Source organism: Ascaphus truei, chromosome 3 (assembly GCF_040206685.1).
Source record: "Ascaphus truei isolate aAscTru1 chromosome 3, aAscTru1.hap1, whole genome shotgun sequence".
Classification (NCBI taxonomy): domain Eukaryota; kingdom Metazoa; phylum Chordata; class Amphibia; order Anura; family Ascaphidae; genus Ascaphus; species Ascaphus truei.
Window position 1 is genome coordinate 320374417 of NC_134485.1, and position 13339 is coordinate 320387755.

At 41.6% G+C, this 13339-nt stretch overlaps 1 protein-coding gene across 2 annotated transcripts in view; it reads left to right on the plus strand.

Annotated features, from left to right (window-relative positions):
- Nucleotides 1-13339, plus strand: part of RB1 (RB transcriptional corepressor 1) — a 276260-nt gene that overhangs the window by 19575 nt on the left and 243346 nt on the right. For both annotated transcript variants that reach the window (XM_075591161.1, XM_075591160.1), the window contains exons 3-4: nucleotides 10492-10604; nucleotides 11720-11854. In XM_075591161.1, coding sequence (XP_075447276.1) covers nucleotides 10492-10604; nucleotides 11720-11854 — 248 coding nt within the window. The remainder of the gene's footprint in view (nucleotides 1-10491; nucleotides 10605-11719; nucleotides 11855-13339) is intronic.

Below are 13339 nucleotides of genomic sequence, written 5' to 3' on the forward strand. Positions count from 1 at the left end.
GCTCCACCCTCTCTAATTTCTATTGCTCTGGACTACAGGACTTGCATAACACAGCTGAGTTCATTCATAACCCCTTCAGTCTACATCTGCATCGCCTCTGGTGGCAATCGGAAACACCCCATCTTTCTCATCCCCGTGTATTCTATGTTTTCACTTACCCTTCCTTATAGATTGTAAGTTCCTTGAGGCAGGGCCCTCCTTACCTACTGTAACAATGTATGTTAATGTTTGATATATTTTGTTTTTGTCCTCCAATCCTACTGTACTGTGCTATGGAATAAGTTGGCACGTTATAAATAAATGATTATATTATTGTCAGATTTTGTTTTTACTTACTGTATTATTCCTTGTACTGTATTGTCTAGTAAAGCGCTGAGTACACTGTGGGCACAATATAAATAACGATCTACATCTAGAACCATAATACAGCTTTGTGGTTAAATCAGTCCTGCTTGCCAAGTGGGATTCATTAGGGCTAAAAGTGCTGGTGTGCATGGCCACTTAAAAACTTTTTTTTTCATTAGGCTTACAATGTTTTCTTACATTTTTTTGTATATAGTACTTTGTGGCACAATGCATATTGGTCCTGAGAGAACGGTGCTTGATATAGGTATACAGAGCCACAGTTGTTGACATACTTTTCTGATATCTGCTATCGTATGCACATACACAAATTTATGCAAGTTTTTTTGTCTGCGCTGTCGTGGCAAATTTAGACTGGTCTGTCTAGAGAACATTGTTCCAGCAGTCTTGTGAATCATCTACTGTATGTGCTCTTTGGAGAACTTCAGATGGCAGCAACGTTCTGTTTAGAGAGCAGTGGTTTTCTCCTGACTATCCTTCCATGAACATCATTCTTGTTCAATCTTTTTCTGATAGTTGATTCAAGGCGTGAGTGGCATGTAGATCTTTGGATGTTAATTTGGGACTTCCTGGATGATTTTCCAGTTTGTTCTTGGAGAGATTTTGGTAGGACGAGCGCTCCTGGGTAGAATGACTGTGGTCTTTAACTTTCTCCATTTGTAGACTATCTGTCTGACGGTTGATTCGTGCGGCCCCAAATCCTTAGCAATGGGTTTTGTAACCCTTTCTAGACTGATGCACATCAATAACTGCTTTTCTGAAGTCCTCAAAGATTTCTTTTGATCGTGACATGACGTGTTTCCACACACTTGGACGGTGAAGACCAAACACAAAGTTTCAGATTTTTGTATAAGGTGGCGCCTCACAATCTCTACCTAATTTTTTAAACACTTGATTCTAATTATCCTCTTAATTTAGCTGATTAAAACCAGGGTTTCACTTTTGCATGTATCCTGACTCTTAATTTTCACTGTTCGTTTAATTCATAAATCATTTTGTTTAGAAAGACATGGAATTGGTTAATATAAACCCTATTGGATATTTAAGGAATTACTTGTTTTGTTTCAAGAAGGTTATCATGGAAAAACTATGGAATTTCTGTAATTATCACACACTTTTTCTTGCCACTGTTGTATACATTGTGTTAGAGATCATGTGCACCACAAACAAGCAAGTAACATGAACCTAACCAGTATAAGTGATTGTGCCTGAATGTTTTACGTCTCTACAGGCCCATAGAAAGGTGCCACGGTGTACTCCATGGCAGCTCCCCTTTTCCCTCCTTGAACTTCTGCTGAATTTCAGATACGAGCATTACAGAAAATATTCATGAGGCGCATGCGTGGCGCGAGGCAAGATGGCTGACTCCTAGTGCAGCTCTGTGACCAAGAGGCATCCTGCATGAGCAAAGCAGCATAAGAGGCACTCTCATTTTGGATCCAGCTACCAGAGAAGGCAACAGAAACACCTGCAATCAACCTGATGTTGCTCAAAACCAAAAGCCCCACGTAGGGGACACCTTCAGCAAGCCCAAAAAATGGGAAGACTTCCTCCGATCAATCCAAGTTGGCAGCTCCGTACAGCACGGGGAGGGAGGTGAGGCCAGCATGCAGACATGCACTAAACATGACTTAGATGACCTTAACACTAAACTATTCAGCAACCACAAAGCAGCCTTTCACGCTGAAATAGAGCAGTCAGTGAGATTCCTCAGAGAAGACCTTGAACAATTACAACGGACCACTGACTTGGAGAACAAGATACTTGATGTTTCCATAGCTCAAGAAAAACTCACCTATGAGATGGTAAGATTGCAGACTATGGGGACGATTCAGGATCTATGTGAATATCTGCCGTGTCTGTTTGGTATGCTGTGCTTCAAAATGGACAGAGCCTGTGGCCAAGGAACCTGTACCCGGGAGCTCCCAGAGACATTAACCTTCACTTGCATTATTATGCCACTAAAGAAGCTATTTCAGTGGCCTCCTGTAACCGGTCCATGATTGACTTTTGATGGGGAAAAGACACAAATATATCAGGAACTATCCCTAACTACATTACAGAGCCGAAGAAACCTTAGAGGTCACGGCCGCTCCCGTGAAAAAATATCAAATATAGATGGATATTCCCATTTCGTGTGTCAGTAATGAAAGAAGGAGCCCAGGTCTCAATGCGGTAACCGGCAGAGTTCCAAAGATTTTTGGAGCGACTTGGCCTTTTGGATGGTCACTTCAGCTGGACCTCCCACAGAAACGAACCGGGCCAGGAACCAAGAACCGTGGAGAAGAGCAAGCTCAAGGATAGGGTCCCTGGCCATTGAATCACGTCCTCCGTGAGCTGAAAGATAGTCCTTCTGTTTGTTCTAGTCATGGAGATGGGGCTGGGGCCAAGTGACTGGTTCCAGATCCTCTGAGACCCCTGCAGTCTTTTTTGCTCCCCAGTTATCGGGTGATCTGACACTCCTTATCTGAGCTGACCCCGAAGTAACCACCATGGTAGCCTTTAAAGAAGGTGAACGGCCCATGAGAACTGCGGTTAAAATCCTGTAATGGTAGGCTGAAATAGGCCTCGTCACCCCATACAACCCCTCCCCCCACTGCATTTTGTTAAAAGTTGATAGTTAATTTGTTATATAGGTCTTTATATTGCAACAGTTACTAGTCCATATTCAATACTAACTGCTACCAAGAAGCTGTGAAATGTCTTATTTTAAATCGTATATGTCTGCTCTTGGCTACAATTTAGAAGTTTGTTGGTTCCCACTACTTTATTTGCTGCATATAATCTGTTTCTAAGTTTGTGCCTTTTAGGTTCAGCTCTGGAGGCCCAAGTAACCAATGCCGTGTTATGATGACTTCCAAGCTAGGTACTCAGTTTAGTGCTCTGCTTACCAAGTTAGTGGGAACAGCAACTCTACTCCTGGGTTCAGACCTTTTTATCCTCCCAGGAGCTTCTTTGTTTTTTTTTTTTTGTTTTTTTTATGCCCCCCTTTTTTCTACTTGTTTTTTTAGGATCACCCATTTCCCCCTCCCCCCCCCACCAATCTCAAACTAATAACTTTGCACATGTTCTCCATGATACACTCCAAATTGACTTAAGTTCTGGTACAGCATATCTTCACCTTCCCATGGCAGTTCTTAAAATATAATACCATAATGTTAAGGGATTTAATAGCTCCCACAAGCTTAGACTTGCCTTTGCAAATTAGATGAGGGAGGCTGCAGCCATAATTGTTCTTCGAGACCCACTTTAGAAAACGATTGCCTCCTCAGCCTTGACTAAACAAAGAGGTGTGGCTATATTTATCAGGGATTGTGTTCCATTCAGACTGATCTGACAGAGAGATGAAGATGGATGCTACGTGAGTCTGGTTGGTATTCTTGGGGTTGGTGGGGGGATACAGATCACACTAGCAAACCTATACGCCCCCAACATATCTAGGGGACAGTTTTTCTAATTCTTCACTCGATCGCAAGAATCCTGATAATAGGTGGGGATTTCAACACCAGGATAGATCCCATATTAGAAGGGGTCCCACGTGAGGGCCTGTGCCTCTAGACTCAAATTACTGCACCACATAAAGGCACACCAATTAGTGAATATCTGGAGCGTACGTAACCCCTCGGTTAAAGACTTGACAAAAAGGTGAACGCCACACGCATCTTGCTCCTGGATTGATTTATTTCTAGTCGATAAACTTAATCCCACAGATTTCCCAAGCTGGTATACAAAATATCACATGGTCGAATCATGACATTGGGAATGCTCAGATCAACAATCTGTCTTCCCTGGGAGAACACAGCAATGGTGCCTATAGGAGTTGCTGATCTGTGTCTCTTAGATCTTTACCCAATTAGGAGTCCACATCAAATTATTTTTTGATTCTAACAGGCACCCTAGATATTGTTTTCCCATCTATTTGCGACACACACACACACCATTTATTAGAGGTTCGTTTATCAAAATTGTCGGGCATAGGAAAAGACAGACACAAGAAGCTCGGGGCCCTTTCGGCTGAGCTGGCGCGATTGGAGGACATTCATAAATCCACCCCGTCCATCTGATCAAGGTTCGAGGCGAGCTCAATGTGTTATCACATAAAACAGAGCAAACTATGCGCTGGCCTTCCCCCCAAAAAAGTATGAGGGGGGAAAATAAGGCCCTATACCATGCTGGACAGGAAGTTGCGCAATACGCAATCTACACAGAATATACATACAATTCGGCTCTCTAATGGTACTATGACATACAAACACATGGAGATTATAGCACAATTTAAACCATTTTACCAAGTTTTATATGACGGTAAAAAGATTGATCCGTCAAAAGCCACCCCCGCCTCCTAAATTAATTCCTAAACTTGTGTCAACTCCCAAATTTAAAACTGGACCAATTGGCTAAGCTAAACGAAATAATATCAAGAGGATGTAACTTTGGCCATTTAAAGTCTCAAAAATATGAATATTCCTTCTCTAGATGGTCTCTCTAATGCAGATTAAAAAAACAATTGCAGACCAGCTCACTCCCAATCTGGTTACTCTTCAATAAATTCTTAAATGGTGAGTCGCTGCCAGAATCCATGACAGAGGCTGCACACACTCTCACTGCACACAGCACTCACTGCACACTACACTGCACAGCACACCACACCTCCCACTCCCCCTCCCTACCTTTGGTGTCGGCTGCTGAGATCGGAGCGGAGCTGGCATCAGGAGGAGAGGGGGGGTGTCGTTTTGAGGGGGGGTGGTGTGGATGCCGGTAGGGGGGAGTGAGGAGCAGGCTGGGACTCGGAGGACCGCGTGGGCTAGGCCCAAAACTGATTATGCTGCGGAGGGCCAGTAGGTGTGGGGGCCTCGGGGGGGGGGGGGAGGAAGTGGATGCCGGTGGAGGAGGATGGATGCCGGTGGTGGGAGGTAAGGAGCAGGTTACGGCTGGACTCGGAGGACCGTTGCTGGGGGACATGTAGGGCTTCCGGCCACCTTCCCTCCCTCCTTACTCCCTCCCCTCCCGATCAGGCGCGCGGCGGCCATTTTAAAAAAAAAATTAGGGCGACCCCGGTTCTAGCGCGGTTGGATCGGGTGGCCCCCGAGGACCGCGCTATAACGGGGTTTAGCTGTATTAAATGTTTTATCACTTTGTTCCATGAACACTGTTTTGTTTAGGTCTTTACTACAGTAACACACGTGACATAATAGGAATAAACATGCATAAAGGTAAACATAAACAAAAGGGGTCCCTGCCCATAATAACTTACAATCTGAGTGGTAAACAGTGAGTACTGAGAGACTATAGGAGGGTGTTTTGGTAAGTGCGTATGCAAGGGGTAATGGTAAATACGTATGAGATGTATAGTATCAGCCGGGGATTCATACGCAAATGCTTAATTAAAGAGGTGTGTTGTTTAAGATGGGCCTTAAAGGTGGAGAGTGAAAGTGCCACTCTGATATTGAGGGGTAGGGAGTGAGAGATGTCATAGGCGGGAGAGGGCTTTAGATACAAAAGGGTAGATCGAAGACATCCTTGAGCAGAACGCAAGGGGCAGGCAGGTATATAGCGAGAAATTTGAGGCCGAGATCTAACGAGGGGTAGGGAAGTGTATAGCCATAATCTTATGCTGCATTCAATCTTAACCCCTTCAGTGTACTTCTGCATCGCCCCACAAACGGCTCCCCTCTGCACAGAACCAGCGTGCTAAGGGTTAACATCTGCTTTTTTTTCTTGGACAATTTGGAACGTCAACCCCACCCACTGGAATGTTAATGAGTCAGGAGGACAATGACTTTGAATCCACAGCTGCATTCAATCTGAACCCCTTCATTGTACATCTTTGCCGCCCCAAAGGCGGATAGCATTTGGCACAGCTAAAGGGTGTGAGCCGTTTGCTGCTGTTCACTGATGTTAAAGCTTCTCTATTTCAATCTGAAACTCACAAGCCCTTTATCCCCTGTACCCAGTTTTCCTGCTTAGTCCATGAAATGTCTGTGAATTGACTGTATAACCCTGTTCACGTAATGTATCCATGTATTGTTATAACTCTGTGCCCAGGACATACAGTACTTGAAAACGAGAGGTAACTCTCAATGTATTACTTCCTGGTAAAACATTTAAAAAATAAATAAAATAAATATTTGTTTTATGGTGCAAGTTGTTGGAATAGAAACATAAAAATTGATGTCTGCTGAGGAACACTTGACCCACCTTACTTGTCCATTTTCTGACGCTTGTTTTACTAGGTGTAAAGGATTGTATTAAATTTGCTCTTTTGCTTTTTTTTTTTCCTCCATACTTTGTGTGTCCGAACAACGGTGAATTTCTTTACTGCAATAACTTCTAACATTTTGAGCTAGGTGGATATTCCATGGGCCTACTACTCTTTCAGTGAAGTACATCCTCACGTTTCTCCTGAGCTGCATCATAAATACCTTTTTGCTACGCATCCTATATTTAATAGATTGTCAACTCCCTGCTTTTTCTTTGAGGTTGTACATATTTACAGAGGCCATTTCCAGTTTTGTGATACAAACCATAAACCAGTTGATTTCCTTTTTATCTTCTCTACTACTAACTCATGACTGTTCTTTGCTAAGAAATGCGTGGGGTCCCAACACTTAACAATCACAGTAAGCAAGATATCTTAAATCAATAATGTGATATATTGCAATTTCAGGCAAAAGCATAAAGGTCAGATGCTGCGACCTATGAGATTTTGTCATACAAGTGTATCAGACAAACACTCACTGTAGTTCAGTGGTTTTCAGCCCTTTTTTTGGTTAAGGAACTCCAGAATTTGAGTGTGAAATTCAGATGAACCTCAACCCTCACCCTCACCTTCCCTGTCTCTTGCTCTCCACCCCACGTCTCCCCCCCCCCCTCACCCCATCTCTCATCTCACCCCTTGCGCTCCTCTTAGCCCCCCTCACACACACTCCCCCTATGCGCACTCCCCCTCTTTTCTATATACACCCTTACTCACATCCGTACATACACACACCTGTACACGCCCCACACACCACACGGTACTTCCATGCATCTAGTTTATGGAATATGTCCGATGGAGCAAAGATCGCTACTCACTGCGGGCTTGTGATCCTCGGTGTCTCCTTTTGTTCTTTGCTTGCTTCACATGGTGTGTCTGCGGTGTAGTACGTTTGGCCGTGACCAAATCACCGCCATTACACAAGTTGCTGCAGGGACTACTCACTGCAGGGCCATTTCGCTACAGCCATCTCGCCACAGGGGCACACCACCACCGTCATCTGTAAAACCGCTGTCGCCGTCTTTAAATGTACTAAGGAGCTTGCGCTCCCCTTTGTGCATGCTCCCACCCCTCCGATGCCAGGACTAATATTTACATTGCTTGAGTGCTGCTCCGCCATTTCATTTTTAAATTACCCCATGTCACGTATGGCACACCTTTTGAGCACGTTTCCTGCATACGAAACAAGGATTAATACACAGTTCGCAAGCAGACCCACTTTTCACTTTCACAAAGGTCCCTCAAATGAACAATATCTCCCGTAAATCCTTCTGCATGTACCACCTGTCACGAACAGCACACACGTGAGCTCGTGACTTAGATATTCAACCAGGGTTAATACACACGGCTACTCTTATCAAACTTACCTTTCTCCTCCGCAAAGTACTTTCAATTAGTTAATATTGATCCCCTACTCAATTGCAATCATATCTATATGCTTCCACCGCCCGAGAAATTATGCAAATAAGACATAATTAATAAATCTGCCAGGGTCTCAGGTCCCTGTTTATGATAGAAAATCTATGCACTTAACACACAAAAATCTGTTGTAGCAAAATGTGTCCGAATATGTAAATACTCTCCAGAGCGTGCAAAAGATCATCTAGAGCCCAACGCATCACTTATTAAATGTTTTAATAAAAATATACAGTGCTTAGATTACAGAAGAAAGGATTACATGAACATACAATTACAGTAAATGCAGAACAGTTTCTTAAAATAACAGGATAATAGGAGGTGTGAGATCGCAGCATTATGGAAACAGCAATTCCATCAATTGACAAAATTAGAAACAGAATTTGGTTTGTCTGCCAGATGGAGAAATTAACAAGTTTGGTTAATGACTCTGGTTCTAAATTCCAAAAAGTCTGGTATGCCTGGCTGGCCCAGACGGACATTCCAGGGGTGAATAATGCCACCGCTTGGCTTTAATAGATTAAAATGCATTCTCCTCTGACGTTGAACTAACCAGGGAAGAGAGGAGAAACAAACTTTTCACTCAGGCTAAAAACAGATCCACGCAGAAGAAATGGCTCCAGAGAGGCAATGACGCAAGGAGATCGCTAGAGAAAATAAGGACACAAACTCCAGACCACAACCCCCCTCCCCCTTTTTCCCTTACCACCCCTATTTGTGTGATGTATTTTTATTCGGTATTCGTCCAGAGTTAGTGTAACCATATATCAGTGTTTTATGCTGTAAAAAGATATATGAACCACCAATGTCACACTGAAAAGCTGTATTTATGTTTTGTACATGTCCTGAGAAAACCAATAAAATTTTAAGTTGGAAAAAAAAAAATAACAGGATAAAACATAAAGCTGAACTTCCTATACATTACTATATGTCCGGTTTTCCCCAGAGAGGTCAGAAGTATGAAATCACGTGTTTGGTCCAAAACACACCTTTGTTGAAATCTAATTCTCATACACTTTGCTCAGACTTGGGTACTATTTTTCCCCCATTGCAACAACATAAGCCCACCCCTGTCGTAAATCAGGTTTTAGATTGATAGTTTTATGACAGAGTAAAAAAATAAATAAACTTCTTCCAAACTTCTTTACGTTTGTCTCAATATATTAACGCACTCATAACTTCCCTTCTCTAATACTTAAACATTCGTCAGCTACATCTGTTGATTCAGGAGGTTAAGACAGGCACAAGGAGAATAAGTATGTCCATCTTAATCCTAAATTTGACTGACAAATAGATATGTCCTTGGCACCTCTTACCCATGCAGTGTTTGGTTTCGTTACATGCCACTCTGTGACATGATTACAGATCTGTAACTCTTAGTATGTACAGTAGATGATGTCCCATGATATTCCCATTTTTAATAACACCCTCCAACAAAAGCATAACAGGTGTGTCACCTCTCTGGAATGTATCAGTAATTATTCAAGAACGTTGAGGCTGACAGAATAGTATCTGGTTAACTTTTATGACCTTCTAAACCCGACGTGTCACTTTTAGTGGGCTATCCATGAAATCCCCTCCCCCAATTAAGTCCTCTTTGAGAACCAGCACAGACCCAGAAAATGTCTTGACCTGTTGTAACCCTAATATATGGTATTTGTAAACTCAAATTGCTGCACCATTAACTTCTGAAGCAGCAGATGGATTAAAATACATATCATGATATTATCATGACACCCCAGCTAAGTGCGCACCACCCACCAGCGTTTAATAAATTATTACGCTTTTAATCAGTTATTAAGCACTGGTGGGTGGTGCGCATTTAGCTGGGATAATTAAAAAAGGCGCACAAGTAATTTAAACATTAAATGGTGGGGCAGCACTCGAGTAATGTAAATTTGTGTCCTGGTGTCGTTGCGACACACATGCATAGAAGTGCGCTCCTGAGGACATGTAAAGATGACGACGTATCTCAGTGGCGAGATGGCTCTGTGGCGACAGGTGTGGCGGTGGATTGCCGTAAATTTGGTTGCGGCCAAACATTCCATTCTGTGTCTGATGCGTTGTCTTGCTGCAGATGCAATCGTTACTTTCACTGGCAAAAAAAAAATAATCAAACTACAGTACAGTATAGGAGAATGTATCATCAGGTTACTGCAGGCATGTTTACACATTATCTCCTCCTTTTAAAGTAGCTGCTTTGTTTAGTGTCATATCTGTGTACTGGCTATAAAATAGTGGGCCTTGAGTGGTCTTGACAAACACACACTGTGGGGGGGATGGGGGGGTGAGGGGGTTAAACTTAATTACCCTTTTTCAAGAGAATATATAGGTAGTGCACGGTGTATTTTTGTCACATTGGAAGTAGAGTAGCTTTGGGCATCTTTGTTTGTTTTTTTTGTGGTCTTGACAATGCCACAATTACTTTAATTGACATTTATTTAATTTCGTTGCAGAGAGACACCATAAAGAAAAAGGAATCCTTTGGAATCTCTCTATTTGTTGCTTCAGTGGATTCTGATGAAATGTCATTCGCATTTACCGAACTCCTGAAGGCTATAAATATTAGGTAGGTTTATAACCTGTGCACAGGTATTCCATTTATACCACAATACAGTATAAAGTTTCATTTATTGATTTAAGTAAAAGTAAAAGACATCAGGAGTTTTAATAGTTTCTTTGAATATATTCTTTATTAATTTAAGACTGCAAGTGATTTTCTTTCTTAGTGCAAAATGTACTTTAAACCAATTCATCGTATTAGGGAACCATTCTAGACAAGAAAAGTTTGGTGCATTGTGTGCGTCTGTGTGTTTGTTGAAAAGGAAACCCATTAAAGCCGTAATCCCCCTAAAGTGAATACAAATAATAAAAAGATGACCCTAGTAGTTCTGGGTTAAATTTAATAGCAACGGAAAGGATCAGCTCAGTCACGATGCTTCAATTTTCCATTAAATGTAACCGTTACTTTTTGCCTGGTTCTGGCAAAAAGCTACAAATGTGGCAATCACGTTTCCCAATCGAAAGTTGAGACGTCCTCTGCCGTGGCTTTCAATTGGCTGCTGAAGCCGAGCCGGACCGCTGGAGCTATGTTATCCTCATGGACACGTACATACATTTTCTTGCCCAGGAGATGTAAAGTTGAATTTACCTGCAATTGAGAGAGTGGGAGAGGAGGAGCGGTGGCTCCTGGAGCCGGCATCAATGTGGAAAAGGTTTGAGCAACCTCCCAGAGCCACCGGGATAAAAATAAATTCATGTTGATTTCTTTGTGATTTGAATTGACTGTAATTGGCAACATTTTGTTTGGCATGGTGGCATCCTTTTTCACGATTTGTCATTTTTGTTACTTTTGGGAATGTGTTTTCCCTTAAATGCATTATAAATAGTCTGATTTTAACACTCGTATTGGTGGATGGGGACTTAACATATTGGAAAACTGGGCAAGGCAAAATGCGTTGAGTAACTATTAATATGAATTGTACTAGTAGATATTTTTTTTTCCTCCCCCCCCATTTATGGCTTAGTTCTTGATGAGCTTAATAAAACTTTTATATGAGCAGTTCCAGCAATCAACCAAATTAAATGGTTTCCCCTCTATATTTATATTTTTATAGTTTGTGTTGTGCAGATACTTGAATATACATTAACATCTTTATGTTCTCTTATTCTGTTTCTTAACAGTGTCAATAAATGTTTTCGATTTCTGAGAGAAATAGACGTCAGCATGGATACTCTAAGCACCAAAGTTGATCATGCCGTATCTCGGTTAAAGAAGAAGTATGACATAATGTGTGTACTGCACCAGAAGTTTCAAAGGTAAGACATATAGTTAAAACCTTCTTGCATACAGATTATGAAGAAAACACAAGAAATAATACCAGAACTCCTAAGGTGTAGGGGTGTGGGGTAGATGCACAAGGGGAAAAGGGTACAACGAGAGAAAAGCTGCAGCAGGAGTTCAGTTTATCATTAAGTCCCCAGATAACATGCATACCTGGCTCATTACTTGTTAACAACTGAACCTGTGCAGCTATATGCTATCATTATTAGTGTGGTTCTAGAATGCTTGTTACCGTATCTGTGAACTTTCTGATATTCTGTCTTCACACTGAAGCAGGAGTTCAGTCCCACTCTCCTCACACAGATCATGAATACATACTACATAGGTCTTCCCACATTCACTGGAACTACTACTTGCTTATATATATTTCCCCGAATATTTTGTTATTTGATTTCTGCTTTGTTAAATCCGTTTATTTGCTTGATAGCTGCTATTTTGTGCACACCTATGAACTGCACTACACCGTGAAGAAGGGATTGAATTTCTTCTACAAAGAAAATAGATTTTCCTCCTGGGATTCCTTTTTTTTAATTTTTATAGTACACTTATAATATCATGCTTGATTTAGATTATTTGTCCATCCATCCTGAGCTGTAAAAAAGAAGTTGTGTGTAAAATGCATATTAGAGGTAACTGAAAGCCATAGATGGTCACTGCTATGAGCGACCGTACAATAAGTGCTTGCTCATTGGCAATGGCATTTGTAGGAGCTCAGATATGTAAGGTAAGATTTACAATAACATATCAGGTAGTTCAAGGCACAGGAACATTTCTTGACTTTATATTTCACATGTTAAAACTGCATTTGTCCCTCAAATTGGGGTCTCCCAGCATAATTATTAATATACATGTAAACCACCCTCACCTGGAAACACGAACGAATAGAAATGGTGTATACAGAATGTGGTTTTTTGAAATATCATTAGCATTTACTTCTTTGTGCAAAAAGGTCAACAGTTTGTTTTTGTTTCAATGAGGTAAAAAATAGCAAGGCTACAAAGAAAAACATGCAGCGTGGGTTCCTGCTTTACGGTATCTGGGAGGTGTTTCTTTTATTTAATTTTTTTGTCGAGATTATACCTTTTAAAGGTTCAAACAGGTCTTTTTTTTTTTTTCTTACAAGATTTTACCATGGCTGCATTGAGGACAAAACTGGAAATCAAATGATTTGTTCCAATCTGGCATTCCAGAAGTCTGTTGGCATCAAACTAGAATAACTAGAAAGCATATGAGTAAAATGGAGCTTTCTAGATGGATACATACGGTATATGAAGCAGTCAGAATAGGACCACGAAACGCGTTGGAGACTCAAGCAGCTGTATGGGCAAAAGGGGATGTCTGATGGGGATGTTGCCAGCCAATAACGCAGGTGTGAAAGAAAGCGGGAAGAATGGCAGTGGGGAGCCAAACTATTGAAACCTCGGTGCATTAGGACTAAACTGTTAAACTGCGGGCAGTGC